This window comes from Streptopelia decaocto, assembly GCF_964273445.1.
Source record: "Streptopelia decaocto genome assembly, chromosome: 18".
In the NCBI taxonomy this organism is placed as follows: Eukaryota; Metazoa; Chordata; class Aves; order Columbiformes; family Columbidae; genus Streptopelia; species Streptopelia decaocto.
Window position 1 is genome coordinate 539,077 of NC_138673.1, and position 15,990 is coordinate 555,066.

A 15,990-nucleotide genomic window follows, 5' to 3' on the forward strand; every position below is an offset into this window, starting at 1 on the left:
TCCCCAGCCCCCCTGCTCACGCAGGGTCACAGAGCAGATCACACAGGTGGGTCCAGGCGGTTTGAATGTCTCAGAGCAGGAGACTCCACACCCGCTCTGGGCAGCCTGGGCCAGGCTCTGGCACCTCCCAGCAAACAAGTTTCTGCTCATGTTCAGATGGACCCTCCTGTGTTTCAGTCTGTGCCCGTTGCCCCTCACCCTGGCATTGGGCACCATCCTCTGACACCCACCCTGGAGATATTTAGAAGCACAAACAAGATCCCCGGGGAAAAAGCATGGTGCTCCTCTGACCATGCGTGGTGCCAGCTGCCTGTCCTGGTCCCCACACTGGGTCTCGTGGCAGATCAAGGACCCCGGGGCCACCAGCCCAGGATGCTGGGGTGCCCATCCCTGCCCCAGAGCTGCTGGAGCCCCTCTGGCTCCCCCAGTGCTGCTCAGACCCCACCACGGGCAAAGGAGAACAGGGCAGATGGCAGCTCCCTGCTCAGGGCCAGCCTGTCCCGCAGCACTCACTCCTGCCCCTCTCCCCTCTCTCCTTGCTGGTGCTGGGACACCCGAGCAGAAGAAGATCATGATCATCATCTGCTGCGTGATCCTGGGTATCGTCATTGCCTCCACCTTCGGCGGCATTTTCGGCTAGACTCACCCCACGGGACAGTTTGTGTGCAATGGATGAAGCCGCGCCTGCCATGGGGCCGCAGCCACGCCGGAGTGACCCATGCAGCCCCGGAGCCTCCCAGCAGCATTTCAGTTTCTAATGCATGGTTGTTTGTGATGCTGTGTGTGCGGTGCGGTGCATCTGTGTGGAGGGAGCACTGGCCCCGGGGTGCAGGCAGGGTGCAGGGGACAGTGATGGGCGCAAGGGGAACCCTTGGCGGGGGGACCCGAGCCCTCATCACTGTTCCAGCCTGGGTGGCTGGTGGGGACAGAGGTGCCCATGGGCGCTGTTGCTCCTCCTGGGCTGGGCAGGCTGGGGTGGCCACAGCCAAGGATGAGGAGGGACCGACAAAGAGCGTTCAGGGTCCTTGGGAGCACAGTCCCCAGTCAACCTCCCCCAGCATCCCCATCACCTCCAGCCAGAGCTCTCGTGTCTGTCAGCCACATCTGTGCTTGCGAACACCTTTCCTTGGGCTGCTTCTCCTGCGGGGCCTTCCCCAGGGGTGCACTCTGCCAGGTCCCCGCCTGTCCTGCGGCCGTGCCCGCCGCGAGACCTCGCCCGGTGTGGGTGCCGGGGCTGGACGTGCCGCTGCTGGCGGCGGGTGCCTGATGGAGCAGTGTGGGATGAGGAGCTGCTGCTTTGGGGCCACCATGGTGGCTTGGGGATGGGGACCGGCCACGTGGGGACCTGTGCTGCACCCTGGTGCTGGTGTGGTGGGGCAGGAGAGTATAGGGACTTTCAGGCCAGCGTGTTTCACTGGCGCTCACTCTGCACCCAAGCACCATTGGTCTGTTCGCAGCCCCAAGACGCGGTAGCCCTGGCTCCTGCTGCCCCAGGCACGGGCTGTGCTCCTGCAGGCCCGGCAGCGCCCAGCCGGGAGCGGGGCTGCCTCCGGCCCCCCTTCTCCACACAGGCACCTGTGGCTGGGGGCTGGAGGCAGTTGGGCTTTCTCCTGTTGTGGTCCCAGGAGCAGCCCTGGTTGCACCCACGCCCCCGCAAGCCAGAGCAGCAGCCTTCGTCCATCTCCTCCTCCTCCTCTGTGCTACCAGCCCCTGAGCAGGGCAGCGCCTGACTGACGCTTCCCGCTCTCTGCCACCTTTTGGCACCTGCCTGCCCCGTCACCTCCTCCTGGCACAGTGCCCTTCTGCTGCTTGCCCGCTGAGCCATCCAGCGAGGCACCCACACCTGGGGAGATGGTGCCCTGTGCCCCCACCGTGCCAGCCACATGGGGGCAGCCCCTGTGGGGTGGCCTGAGCCTGCTGCCAGCTTGGAGGGGCGCAGTGTTGCTACTGTCCCTCTTCCTCAGGCTGGGGGGCAGGGCTCTGCCCACACAGTCCTGGAGCCTCCAGGGCTCCAGCTCACCTGTGCACATGCCGAAGTGCTAGAGGAGCGCAAAGCAAGGCAGGCACCTGAGGCCAAGCTCACAGCCACCCACTGGAACAGGAGCTGGACACAAGCCCAGATGCTGGAAGCAGAAAAAGGGCACCTGATGGCAGCTGGTAGCATGTCAGCTCCCTGCTCCAACTGGGGTGAGGGCAGCAGCTCCCCCTGCGCTCCCCTGGCTGGGGGCTGCAGCGTGGATGCTGGTGCTGACCCACGCGTGGTGCCCATGGCTGCAGGGGTAGAGGAGGTGGCTGGAGCCAGGACGGTGCTGCCTTCCCCAGGTGCAGCCCTGCCCTGCAGCCACCCCAGCACGGCTCCTTCCGTGCCCCAGGTCCCACCATCCAGCCTCTGGGCGCATTAAGCTGCCCCAGGGAAGCATGTCCAGCTGGGGTCCTCTGCCCAGCCCAAGCCCCCAGTGGGTGCTGGGCCATGAGACAACCGAAGACCAGAGCCCCCTTCTTCCACAGTCCCACCACCAACATGAGCTCCAGCACCGCAGCCTGTGTGCACAGAAAGGCTGGGGGCACCAGGACCCCCACAAGTGGGGGCAGCTCTGGAGCCCCCCTCCAGTAGGCCAGGAGACACACAGGCAGGGCCTTGGCTCTGTGAGGATGTGTCTGGCTACAGGAAAGGGGCCTGGAGGTGACAGCAGCTGCTCCTGCCCCTGTGCAGCTCCCTGCCCCACAGCAGCTCTGCTCTGCCCCACCGAGCCAGCGAGCACCAGGCCTCCTCCAGGAAGCAATAACGCTGCTGGGGGCTGCGCCAAGGCAGGCAGGCACAACGCTCCTCAGGCTCCCGCCCTGCAGCGATGCCACTGCAAGCACAAGGTGACTTTTGTTTTCTTCCAAGCAGCTGCTTTTGTGGCACAAGCTCAGACGCCATCAGGGCCGTGGCCCATCCCCGTCAAAGGCACGAGGCCAAGAACAGCGCTGGGGGAGTCCTGGCACTTGCTCCCTCCTTGTTGGTCCCACCAGCACCAGCAGCCCCGGCAGCAGCTGGATGGGGCACAGCCGAGCGCTCTGCTGGACCCTGCGGGTGGCGGCGGCGCCAGGCTCCGGCACCAGGGAGGCGGAGGAGCAGCTGCCCTCGCCGCCCGCACGCAGGCTCACGCTGTCCGCGCTGTGAGGGAGGGTGTTTTGGTGCAATAATTACCCCTGCACTATGGGAAGCCCCGTTCGGTTCCTTTTTACCTACCCCGTTGTTGCATGTACAGACCAAATCACCAACAGTGTGGTTGTGCTTTGGGAAGACATTTCACTTTTTATTTCCAGCCCTCAACCTCAGACCGCTTGTCCTTTGGGTTTCCCCACCTCTGTTCCAAGTGCCGCCCGCCCTCCCCGCGCCGGGAGCTGGCGATGCCGTATCCACCAGCAGCGTGGGCACGCGCAGCTTGCACTCGAACTGGGGATTGGCTTTTCTTTTCTTTTTTTTTGTAATTAATGTACTTGAAGGCTTTTAGAGCCCCTGTGGAGTTGTACTGTTGCTGTACTGTGAGCTAAGTGTCCCTGTTTTCTGTGTGGATCTTGACCCCGGCTTGCTCTGTCTCACTGGGCTGGATGACACTGTATGTTGCCTCTTCCCCCCCCCCTTTCCCTCCCCGCTAGCCTCCCTTTCTTCTCCCAAAGCTTTGGGGTGCAAAACAGCTTCCCATTTTGTGGAATTTTTATGTAGAATAAACATTTGTAACTGTAAAGCTCTGGCTGGCACTGCTCTGTTCCAGGGGGTGGGAAGAGGTGATGAGGAGCAAGGGCAGGGGTGCGGACAATGCGAGCACCGTGGGAGCATTAAATCACACTGGGGGGCCTCAAGCAAAGCACCCACAGGAGCAATCACCACAGGAATAACACCGAGATCTGCCCGCAGAGGACACGCACCCTTATCCTGCCTGACCCCCTCCTGGGGGTGCAGGGGATACTGGAAAGGAGCTGGGTGCTCGGTTCCCACCTCAGCACCCCCTGCACTGATGGCAGGACACAGGACACCAGCAGCACGTCTGACTCGGTGACTGTTTAGTGAGGAGGCCGGATGTAAGTTCGGGTCACCGGGAGCTCCCGCTGGCTCACCGCACTCTCAGGCAGATCATCAATGGCACTGCGGACGCCAAGTGGCCAGAGCACTGTCTGCTGCTCCACCTTCACCAGGAAAACAGGGCTGGCAGCTTTGCAGTTGCTGTTGGGCAGCACCCGAGCCAGTTTACAACGCCAAAAGCCAGCGTGACCTGTCCCAGCAAGTCCCAGGCCTGGGCTGTGCATCTGTGCCATCCACAGGAGGCACTGAGGGGACCAACACACCATCTCCCATGCCAGCGGTGTCCAGAGCAATTCAGAAGCGAGGGCGGCGCTTCCGACCAGTGTATTTCGTGTCTGCTCGCACTTCCCTGCGAAGAAAAGCAGAAAGCACCTGAGTACAACCCACGGGTCATTCTGGGAGGGGAAAGGAAGCGGGTTTGTGGCAGGAGTTTGAAGAAGTGACAGCAGCCAGACGAGCACAACTGGCAGGACCCAGCTGAACTTACTTGCCCTGTCGTCGTCTACGCTCTTTCTTCTCAAGGATCCAGTCCCGGCTTTTCTTCACAGACTTGCCCTTGGCGTTTCTGAACCGTGTCCTACAGAGGAAGCACACAGAGCTGGAAGAACTGAGGTGCATGGCCAGAGTTTTCTGCCATGGAGGATTGTCACCCCAAACTGGGCATACCCTCTGCCTCCTAAAACCAGTGAGGACCCCTGCGATTGAAAGAGGTTCAGCCAGCACTGGGGCAGGTGGCCAGACAGTCCAGCTCCAGATGCAGTGGGGGAGGAGGCTGCTTCCAACCGTGGTTCTGAGCTGAGGGACACCCCCGCTCATGGAGTGCAGCAGGGCAGTGCTCCCCAGGCCACCCTGACACACCAGTGGCACGCTGGGCTCTGGGATCTCGGTGGAACACGTGCTCAAGCACAACCACCCTCCCCCTGCTGCTCTTCTGAACACAGCAGCCAAAACCTCTGGCTTCCAAAAAAGTTGCCAGTTCTGCTACCGCCCTCCAAAACCACACACACCCTGGAGTAAGTGAGGAGAGAACAGCAGTGTAAGAGGCAGGAAAACATGGCAGCCACAAGCTCCTGGCAGCCATGACGATTTCCCTCCGGTTTTTGTTCTCTGTCTCTCCCACTGGCTGCAAGAGGGGCTCCTGCTTGCACCACTCCCATGGAAGCAGACCAGGCCAGCAGCAGAAGAAACCCCCCAAACTAAGCAAAGAATTTGACAGCAGAAGAAAGGGAACACCAGGCTTCAGGCACAGCAGCCTGCCTCCCTAACTCAAACAGCCACACATAGTACGTACCACCAGCACTGTAAACGCTCCCCCTCCCAGCACCTACACTCCAGCACGGAGCTGGAGAGCGCAGCGCCGGACAGAACGCACACCTCAAACTGCTCAGCTGCAGCTCTCGGGTAAGCGCCAACAGCCCCACGATGCCACAGCAAAAACCTCCAGACTAACCCGTTCCGTTCCTGGTGCCTGAGGCCCTTTGATAAGATCAAGCAGTGCCCAACTGGGCTGCCAAGGGTCCTCCCAGTCCGCTCTCTTCAGTCCCTTCTCACACGGCAGCGCTGTGGTCCTGAGCAGAACCCAGCTCCTACACCCTCCGCACCACCTGCCTGGGGAGAACCCGCAGCTTCACCCCCTACACGATACCTCTCATTGGTGAACTTTGCCTGCTGCATCTCTTCTCCATCAGCACACTCAGTACCAAGGCCCTAAAAAACAAAATTAAGAAGTTTCACTCTTCTCCAGAGCAGACAGAGCTAACAGTCATGCCATCTCAATAAAGGGGAAGCCAGGGCTCTGCAAGGGGAAGGAGTGGAGCAGGAAAAATCTGGTCTTCCCAAAACTGTAGCAAAGAAACCAGATCTCAGGGAGAGGAGGGGTTGGTGAGACTGAGAGCAAACGTATAAATGAAGTCACACTGCATGCAGAGAGCTGCTGGGCTCCCACTCTTGTCCACACCTCTTCCACAGTCAACGCTGCTGCCTCACAGAGCTCCTCACCTTTGGTAACGTGCCAGATGTCCCAACAAAGAGACAAAGGAAGAACCTGAAACAACAAGAATAAGGAAGGTGAAGCTGCGATTCAGCCTTTGATTCCCAAACCCTAAGCAAGACTGAGATTGTTGATAACAGTCAGATCTAAGCCGTAACTTCTCTCCAGGACTGTATCACGGGAGACAGAACAGCTTGGTAAGAAAAATCACTGCTAAACCCAGACCTCAACCCGAACACACGCATAGTCAGAGACACAGGACTCACTTCTTGGCTTTGGCGCTGTTGGGGTAATCCACCACCATTCCCCCAGTAAAACCAGCTCTCATGGCTTGGGCCGTGATGAGCTCCAGCTGGAAAAAAAGCACATGCCAGAGTTATTCAGCAGTCAGGCACCAGCGACCCCAGGAGACCTGCGGGCTCAGCCACAGCTCACTGTGTGTGCCAAAGTGGGGTCCTTCCTCCTCCTGCTCAACTCTGTTCAGCTCCCGAGCTCCCCGCTCTGCAGAGCCCTTCTGACCCCACTCCACTGCCTTGGTTGGGTTCTCCCTGCCCGTCTGCCCAGCCTGGGTTAACTGAGGCAGCAGAGTCCCTAGGAGAGGGATACTTGGCTGGATTTTCCAGCCCTGGCGTTCCGGTGCTGATGACTACAGGCCAGTTTTCAAACCAGTCACATGGGAAAAATCTATGACAGCAGATTCAGATGGCATCCTGCCAATTTCTTTGATTTTAAAGCTCAGCCCAAGACAACCTGTGAAGCAAAAGAAATTGCATAGGGCATTCTCATACATTTTTTGGGGGGGCCTCTTGAAGAACTTTACAGATGGAGAAACACAATGCATTCACAGCGCCCAAGAGCACAGGACTGCTCTGCCTGGCTCTGCCTGTACCTCCTCCCCACTGACTGATGTCCTGTACCTGTTCTGAGTTCTCGGGATACAGTTGCAGGACAGCTCGGGATCCTCGGGCCTACAGGAAATAAATTTAGTCACAAACATCTCTCAGTGCAGGCAACCCCTCCAGTCACCCAACTCCTCACCAAGACACCGGTGCCCACCTCTCCAAAGCCTCCAGGGAAACTCTCCCACAAGAGCTGCTCAGCGTGCAGAGCCAGCTCCCCCACAGCACAGCAAGTGCCCCTCACGCCAAGAACTCGAGGTGCTGAAGCAAGTTCAGAGCTGGGGAAGGGGCTGGAGCACAAGTGTGATGGGAGCGGCTGAGGGACCTGGGGGGTTCAGCTGGAGAACAGGAGCTGAGGGGAGACCTTCTGATCTCTGAACTGCCTGAAAGGAGCTTGGAGCCAGGGGGGTCGGGCTCTGCTCCCCAGGAACAAGCGCCAGGAGCAGAGGAAACGGCCTCAAGTTGCACCAGGGGAGGGTGAGGTTGGATGTGGGAACAATTTCTTCCCCAAAGGGCTGTGGGGCATTGGAACAGGCTGCCCAGGGCAGTGCTGGAGTCACCATCCCTGGAGGGCTGGACAGACGGACATGAGGTTCTCAGGACACGGGGCAGTGCCAGGGGTGGGGGATGGTTGGACTGGATGATCTTGAGGGTCTTTCCCAACCAAAATGATGCTGTGATTCAAGGCCCAGGGGTACCAGCAGGGATCACGGGAGCAGAAGACACCATGCAGGCAGGCGAGGAGAGAGGACTGGGTGCTCCTGCCAGTCCACTGGTCCAGAGTAACATTTACTTACAATACTTAAAATATCTTGGTAAAATGTACCAGCGAGGATGTAAAAGTAGGCAGAGGTCTGCTGACTGGGAGAGCACAACACTTACCAAGGCCGTATAAAGAGTTGAGAAGAACTGATAAAGGCGTTTTGGAGGGCTGTGGGATTTCTTATCAGCATTACAAAGCCACTGTACTGCAGAAATACTGAGAAAGAAAACAAGACCCCCAGAATAATGAGCCATCAATTATTTTGCAGAGCTCGTCACCTCTCCCTGAGCTTACTTCCAGCACTAAGCATGCGTGAGGCTTCAAGGAAACAATTTAATTTTGTCCATGTAGCTTCACCTTCTGTTTTGCAGTTACACAGCCCCCCCCAGACACTCACTATGTCAAAACCCTACGAGGCACAGTAGTCATTCAAGCACAAAACAATCACCAAGCATCCCCTTTAGGCCAGGTGCTCGAACAACTCCAATGCTCAGCTGTGGCCCCTGCATGGCTGTGTGGTTTTTGCCAATGAGCAACCCCAAACAGAGTGTTTGGATCAGCAATGGACAGTCCCTGCTCCTTCCCAGCACCTGAGGTATCCGTGAAGAAGAAAAGTGTTTGTCCCCTTCACCTATCCCTGCCTCCTCAAAACCAGCCATCAAACCTTGAATCCAGGGCCCGACCTTGCAGCTGAGCAATGGTACACACATATTTTCTGTGTTCCCCCACGGAGCAGGTCTCAAGCCTCCTGACAACATCCCCAGGCTTTTTTTACTTACTTCAATAAACTTCCTAGTTCACCAGCACAAAAAGCAGACAAGTGTCACTTGGGAAACAACTGCTGGAAGCTGCCGCTACTATCCAGGATCTCAGCAGATTGTCCCAGAGAGGTGGAGTCAAGTTGCGTGGAGCAAAGAGAGTGACTGATAAGGACACTCATGCTCATCTGGTTATGTTCTGTACACGGATCGTGTGTGCTGTACAGACAATGCAGCCATATGGGCTATCAAAAGAACTCGCTGTATACACAGACTCACCTGATGCAGCCATCAAACATGCCAGGCCTGAAGGGGATGCCCTGGCCCGCATCTGCAAGCAGCAGATCTCCGTCCACCTCCCTCTCCACAGCCACATCTGCACAGAAAACAGCTCAGGCAGCCGGTCCTGCGGTTGGGAAGCGCACAGGGGGTGAGGGGGGTGGCAGGAGGAGCCGCTCACCCAGCATGGCGGGGCTGATGTCCAGGCCAACCCAGTAGTGACCCTCCTCGGAGATGTGATCCCCGCTCAGCCCGGAGCCGCAGCTGGACAGGGAGGGGAAAGCACAGGGATCATGGAGCTGGGCGGAGGCCCAAAGGCGCAGCCGCCCGTCCCTCTCGTCACCCGCACAGAGACGCTGGAGCCGCGGCCCCGGCCGCCCCGGCCAACCCCCGTGCCGCATGTGCCGGGACACCGGGCAGCCCCGCTCACCCCACGTCCAGCAGCAGGCACGGCCGGTCCGCGGGCAGCCCCAGCAGCTCCACGGCACGCTCCGCCATCTGCGCCTGGATCCGCACCACCCGGGAGCTGCGGGACGGACAGGCGGGGAGCTGGCGGGGCCCGCGGGATTCCACCCCCTCCCCCGGCACCGCCCCCGGCAGCACCGAGCCCCCCCGGCACCGCCGCCCCACGACCGACCCCCATCCCCCGGCACCGCCCCACGACCGACCCCCATCCCCCGGCACCGCCCCACGACCGACCCCCATCCCCCGGCACCGCCCCCGGCAGCACCGACCCCCATCCCCCGGCACCGCACCACGACCGACCCCCCTCCCCCGGCACCGCACCACGACCGACCCCCATCCCCCGGCACCGCACCACGACCGACCCCCATCCCCCGGCACCGCCCCACGACCGACCCCCATCCCCCGGCACCGCCCCACGACCGACCCCCGTCCCCCGGCACCGCACCACGACCGACCCCCGTCCCCCGGCACCGCCCCATGACCGACCCCCGTCCCCCGGCACCGCCGCCCCATGACCGACCCCCCTCCCCCTCCACCGCCGCCCCACGACAGGCCCGCGCCCAGCTCCGCCGCGCCCGCGCTGCCGTACTTCTGAGTGTACTTCCGCGCCTCGGCCTCATTGTAGAACTGCAACGAGAAGGAGACGGGGCAGTGAGGCCGCGGCCGCCCGGCTCCGTCCGCGGCTCCGTCCGCGGCTCCGTCCCGCCCCGTCCCCGCTCACCAGCTCGGGCGGGCCCCGGTGCTCGGGCCGGCTGCCGCTGCCCGCCATGCCGCGCGTGACGTCACTGCCCCGCGCCGCCTGCGGAGCTGCCGTCGCGGCCAAGATGGCGTTGGGCGGGCGCTGAGGCGGCGCGGCCCATGGAGCCGGCAGCGCTCGGCCGCCTGCGGCGCCTCCTGCCCGCCCGCTGCGCCCCCCGGCCCGGCCGCGGCCTGGCGCCGTCCCGCAGCGCGCAGACGGGCGGCGGCGGCGGAACAAACCTGTACGAGGTGCTGGGGGTGGCGGCCACGGCGACGGCGGCGCAGATCAAGAGCGCGTACTACGCGCAGTCGTTCCGTTACCACCCCGACCGCAACGCCGGCAGCGCCGCCGCCGCCGCGCGCTTCGCCGCCGTGAGCGAGGCCTACCGGGTGCTGGGCAGCGCCGCGCTGCGCCGCCAGTACGACCGCGGCCTGCTCGGCCCCCGGGAGCTGCGCGGCGCCCCCCCGCCCGCGGGCCGCCCGCCCGCCCCCGCCCCGCCGCCCCCCCGGGCCCCCGCCGCCCGCCCGGGCCCCGTCCCGCCGCCCTTCGACTTCGACGCGTTCTACCGGGCGCACTACGGGGAGCAGCTGGAGCGGGAGCGGCTGCTGCGCGTGAGGAGGGAGCAGCTGCGGCTCCGCCGGGAGGAGGCCGCGGCCCGGGGGCGCTTCAGGCTGCTCGCTGACCTCTCCGTGGGGCTCTTCTTCGTCCTGAGCTTCGCCATCATCTACGGCCTCAAGTGACAGCAGCGCCGCGGCGGAGCGGGGCGGCCACGGCACCCACCCGGCCCCACGGCTCAGCGGGACGGAGCGTCACAGCGGCCACGGGGCACCACCCGGCCCCACGGCTCAGCGGGACGGAGCGTCACAGCGGCCACGGGGCACCCACCCGGCCCCACGGCTCAGCGGGACGGAGCGTCACAGCGGCCACGGGGCACCCACCCGGCCCCACGGCTCAGCGGGACGGAGCGTCACAGCGGCCACGGGGCACCACCCGGCCCCACGGCTCAGCGGGACGGAGCGTCACAGCGGCACGGCACCCACCCAGCCCCACGGCTCAGCGGGAGGGAGTGTCACAGCGGGCATGGCAGCTGGCGGGGGGTGTCCCCTGTACCTGCACAGGTGGCAGGTGCTGTGTTGGTGTCTGCTCCTCGGGCTGTGACATTTCCCCTGGCTGGTGTGACCTTCGGACACGGTGTGTGACCAGCAGGTACCGTGAGTCTCTGCCCCGTGGTCTGTGACCTGACCCCGCTGCCTGTGTGACCTTCAGACACCGAGCGCATCTGGCAGACGTGGTTGTGATGTGACCTCCACAGCTGTGACCCGCAGACCACGTGTGACCGCTGGATGCCACGGGTGGGCTCTGCTCTGCAGGCTGTGATGTGCCCCCCGCCCGTGTGACCTGGCTGGTGTGACATGGGGGCTCAACGAGCTGCGCTGTGCCCTCTGTGCCAGTCCGGCCTGCAGACACAGTGCCCGACAGGTAAATGCAGTTCACGGACTCTGCTTTGTGGACTGTGACCTGTCCCCTCCTGCTGTTTGACCTTGGCGGTACCCACGTGCCTCTTCTGAGCCTCAGCAGAGATTAAATGTCTGTCAGTGGTGGTTGTGTGCTGTGTGGGTTCATGGAGGGTGCTCTCACTGCTGCTGAGTTAGGGCTCTCTGTGGTTTTCTGATAATCGAAGACCTGTCACCTCTGCGCTGTCACACCTGTTGTTACTACAACTTTGGGGAATTTTATGAGTGTTGATCTCCAAACTGCATCATTGCCCTTGTCTGTCCCTGTTCAGGGCTTCCCTCGCTGTGTGGTGAGTGTGGGAGTCTTGGCTTCAGCAGCCTGGGAGAGGGAAACCTGGGCCCGTGCCAGCTCGTGTCCTGGTCGGCGTGAACCATCGCCTGGAGGTGCTGCCCAAAACACTTCTGTGCTCAGAACAGCCTGTCCTGTCTGGGGCTGCCCAGGAACTTCGCACAAGCCCATCCCGCACAGGCCCTGGTGCCTGGAGCGGTGCACTCTGAGCACCGAGGGTTTTACACGTGTCTAAGCATCATTTGCACATAAAGAGTATTTGCCTATTTAAGTGTTCTTAGAACTAAAGATTGTGTCTCTCAGAGCTTTTGTCTTCGCTTGGGTGAAGGTTTCACCCGTGCTGTGCTGGTACCGCATGGAGTGAGCGGAGCTTTGTGGTACTGAACGCTGAGTGTGCCAAAGACTTTGTTATTTTGCACTGGATTTGCGGGCCCGGCTGCAGTGTGCGCAGGCGCCAGCCCTCGCCTCTCACTGCACTGGGCCTGGGTTCTGTCTTCTTCCAACACAAGAACATTAAAAGCGAATGCCCCATGTTTTCCAGCTGCATAGTTGTGTGATGCTGAACTGAGCCTCGGGCAATGGCGTGGCAGGGAACGTAATGTCCACGGGTAGGGCTGTTAGCTGAGCTTTCTGCCGTGTCTGGAGAGCATGGTACCATGTCCAGCTGCAGGCTGCAGAGACTGCTGCGTGTTTGAAGCAAATTCAGCCCAAAGGTGGGGAGAGCGAGCTTGTCAGGATGCTCTCCAGTTGTCAGTCCGCCCCTCTGTGTGGGATTATAGTGCTGAAATGGCAGCAGGAGCTCGGCATTCACGAGCATTAGTTACAGAGTGAAAGGCTCTGGAGTTGTGGCTCTGTGTCACATGCTGCTGCATTTTGATGCTATAAACCAAGTCACCTGAAAGCCCAGAGGCAGCTTCTCTAGCAGAATTTGGCAGGAAATGTTCTCTTTCACACTGCGAAAGCCAGAGACATCCACGGGAAGTGGAGGGTGGTAGGGAGCAACGTTCCAGTTCCGGATGTCGTGGCTTGCAGGTTTATTAGATGCCCTGCCGAACACCAGGTGTCCTCTGGCGCGGTGTTTCTGAGCGGCCTGTGGTGCCGAGGCCTGGGCTGTGGGCTGTGCCCACGGGTCGGCTCTGTGCCCAGCCCTGAGCTCAGCTCCTGCTCTGGGGCAGCGCAGACTGCAGCAGCAGAGCCAGGCTCGGTGGTGCCCCCGCATCGCTCTGCCCCAACACTGGGAGGGAGAAGAGCTGCTCCATAAGGCAGCTGGGCTGACTCTCCTGCTCTGTGTCACAAATTGCGGGGTGAGGTACTCAAAACTGAGCTAATCCATGTGCCTTTCAGTGGGTGCTTTGGGCAGCTCATGTTGCTGGTTCTTCCCCTTCATCCTCAGGTCTCCCTGATGTATCTTGAACATTAAAGCTATCCAGCCCTAAGCTGCTGGCAAAATGACAGCTTTCTTTTGAGGGGCTTGGGTGGTAAATATTCCTTGTACTTGCTGGAAAATGGAGTAGGGAGGACAAGCTGGTGTTGCACATAGTGACTGCAGCAGGTTGAGGAAGAGGGTGGGGAGGAGGGGGCTCCTGTTTCCCTGAGGCCGTGCTGGGGGGGCAGGCGCTGCCCGCAGTCAGCAGGAGTGGCTGAGATGGCCCCCGGGCCACCATGGCCTTGGCTTCTGCCGGTGGAGACCCGCCCGGTGCTGCTGTGACGCGCGGGAGCTGCTGTGTGCTCGTGACAAACCCCCTGTGCTCCCGCACTCTCCGCACTTGGGCGCTGCGGGCGGCGCTCAGTTGTGCTGCTGTTTGGCCCAAGGAGGGGAAGCGTGGCGTGCAGGGTGTGGAGAGATGCTTGGGGCATCCAGTCTGTCCCTTCTGGGGTGGTACCATGTGTACTTCTCCCCAGTGTCACCTCAAGCTCATCAAGTCCAACTGTTACCTCACCCCCGGCACTGCCCCGTGGCCCTGAGAACATCATCTCCATCTGTCCAGTCCTCCAGGGATGGTGACTCCAGCACTGCCCTGGGCAGAAGTTGTTCCCAATATGCAATCTGATCTTCCCCTGGCGCAACTTGAGGCCGTTTCCTCTGCTCCTGGCGCTTGTTCCTGGGGAGCAGAGCCCGACCCCCCTGGCTCCAAGCTCCTTTCAGGCAGTTCAGAGATCAGAAGGTCTCCCCTCAGCTCCTGTTCTCCAGCTGAACCCCCCAGGTCCCTCAGCCGCTCCCATCACACTTGTGCTCCAGCCCCTCACCAGCTCCGTTCCCTTCTCTCCACTCGCTCCTGCACCTCAAGGCCTCTCTTGGCATGAGGGGCCCAGAACTGCCCCCAGGGTTGGCGGTTTGTCCTCCCCATTCCCAGCACTGCCCTGGGCCTGCTGGCTGCACCAGTCCTGGTAAAAATTTTTGTGCAGGAGAGAGTGAAGCTCTGCAGCTGCCTGTCACCTTTGCTGTCCTCACACCCAAGGGAAACCAAGAACAGGTCCTAAGGGGATACTGAGCCAGAGGGCAGTTTCTGTGACAGCCGCCTTCTTGCAGCTGGGGGCAAGGCGGCTGTGGCCGGAGGTCACAGCAGGGAATGGCTGCCACTCGCATGTCCTGCAGGCTTTGCCCCCTTTGGAGGATGTTGCAGCTACACAGAACCAATGCCAGTAAGATGCTGCGGTCACAGCTGTTGTGCAGCCCTGGGCTGTGCCCGCGGGGTGGGGACAGCAGGCTCAGCTGCGCAGGAGGTCGCAGTGAGTTGTCCTGAGGCCTTTGCTGGGAGGAGTGTGATGCCAACAGTAGGGATTTCTTCCTCCTCACTCTCAAGTCCCACTGGGACCACTTTTACACATTTACGAGCACATCCTGCCCTTCTCTTCATTGTTCTGAAGCTCCGCATTGCATCTGCATTTACAGTAAGTGATCTATTTTATGCACACTAGATGCTCATTCTTTGCTCACCCACACCTGGCACCAATTTCTGTCAGCTCTCAGATTTGTGTCACTGGAAGGAGCTGCCCAAGGGTGAGTTGTTGGTGGGGCCTCAGCTGTCGCTCTGAGCCCCCCCAGGCCCGCAGTGCTCTGCCCGGCACCTTCACCAGGGCTTGTTCTGTTCACCTTCTGGTTACTCATTCACACCCTTGAATTACTAACAACACACATCGTACCTACCATGCCACTGTAACAGGGAAGCAAAACTAAAACTCATCAGTTAATGACCACTTGGTAATTAGATGCTCTTATAAACTAAGTAAATCAAATGAAAGCTCCAGGCAAGCTGGGACAAGCCCAGCTGAGGCCTGACCGCGCCAGTCCTGGGGCCGTGCGGGCTCGGCGCAGACTCCGTTCCCCAGCCCATCTGCGCCCGCTCTCGTGGGCTGGCGTCCTTGTCACCGCAGGCTGGGAGCGCTGAGCTCCTTCCTCAGCTGCTGGGGGTGCAGCTGCGGGCATGGGGGCTCAGTGCCTCATTTGGGCCTCTTCCCTCTACCTGGAGAAGCTGGGCTGCTCTTAGTGAGGAAGGGGTTAAACCTGGCAGGACTTTGGGGGTGCCAGCTGGGCCGGGGCACGCGGGGCAGAGCCAAGGAGCTGCAGGCTGGGTGAGCACGGTCCTGGGCAGCACTGGAGGGGTGGCTCCCGCACCCAGCCTGGCGGGGGGGGGTGAGGGGACAGCCCTGGGACAGCCCAGCCCTCACCTGCCCGCGGGCAGCGCTCTGCACCCCACAGGGGCTCTGCCCCCCGCCCAGAGGGGCCACACAGTGGCCGCAGCGTGGGTGGGAGGGCAGCTCCCGCCTCTGCAGCGTTCCCTGCGGTGATTGTCTGTTAACAGAGTTAATCGTTAATAGAGTTTGCTCCTGCTCACAGCCCCGCTGCCTGCGCGGTGCCTGCTGCCCGGGGGCCCAGCTGGGGCACCCCAACACCGCCCATCATGGTCCAGCCCCAGCCTGGGGCTTTGCATCCCCCGCCAACATGGGGTGGTGGCCCAGAAGGTCTCCTGGAGGCTGCCCGTGTTGGGGACACCCCTTTTGTCCCAGGCGTCCTGTCCCTCCGGGGCTGGGAGCTGCTACTTACCCAAGCCTGGCTCCAGGGGGAGGGGCGGCCATAGAGCTGGCAGGGCCAACTCCTGCCTGTGCCCGCTCCCTGCCTGTGCCTGCCCCGCTCCCTGCCTGTGCCTGCCCCGCTCCCTGCCTGTGCCTGCCCTGCTCCCTGCCTGTGCCTGCCCTGCCTGTGCCTGCCCTGCCTGTGCCTGCC

The 15,990-nt window shown here is 61.5% G+C and overlaps 3 protein-coding genes across 4 annotated transcripts in view; 2 read left to right on the forward strand and 1 right to left on the reverse strand.

Annotated features, from left to right (window-relative positions):
- STX1A (syntaxin 1A) overlaps positions 1-3,533 on the forward strand; it is an 83,259-nt gene extending 79,726 nt beyond the window's left edge. Inside the window, exon 10 of the mRNA XM_082068310.1 lies at positions 563-3,533. Coding sequence (XP_081924436.1) covers positions 563-640 — 78 coding nt within the window. The 3' untranslated portion in view covers positions 641-3,533. The remainder of the gene's footprint in view (positions 1-562) is intronic.
- A 502-nt stretch (positions 3,534-4,035) lies between these two features.
- Positions 4,036-10,053, reverse strand: BUD23 (BUD23 rRNA methyltransferase and ribosome maturation factor). Of its 2 annotated transcripts, XM_082068312.1 has the most exons (12): positions 9,945-10,053; positions 9,813-9,850; positions 9,189-9,284; positions 8,940-9,022; positions 8,759-8,855; positions 7,841-7,937; positions 6,977-7,027; positions 6,326-6,411; positions 6,068-6,113; positions 5,715-5,776; positions 4,557-4,646; positions 4,036-4,418 (listed from the first exon to the last, which is right to left on the reverse strand). In XM_082068312.1, exons 1-12 carry the CDS (start codon positions 9,990-9,992, stop codon positions 4,364-4,366), a joined length of 849 nt encoding a protein of 282 aa, XP_081924438.1. In that variant the 5' UTR covers positions 9,993-10,053; the 3' UTR covers positions 4,036-4,363. The 2 variants fall into 2 exon arrangements, with proteins under 2 accessions (XP_081924438.1, XP_081924439.1); XM_082068313.1 differs by lacking the exon at positions 9,189-9,284 and having other exon boundaries at positions 9,945-10,029.
- DNAJC30 (DnaJ heat shock protein family (Hsp40) member C30) lies at positions 9,977-12,307 on the forward strand. Its single transcript, XM_082068314.1, has one exon. The coding sequence runs from the start codon at positions 10,082-10,084 to the stop codon at positions 10,700-10,702; it is 621 nt and encodes a 206-aa protein (XP_081924440.1). The 5' UTR covers positions 9,977-10,081; the 3' UTR covers positions 10,703-12,307.
- Positions 12,308-15,990: the final 3,683 nt, after the last annotated feature.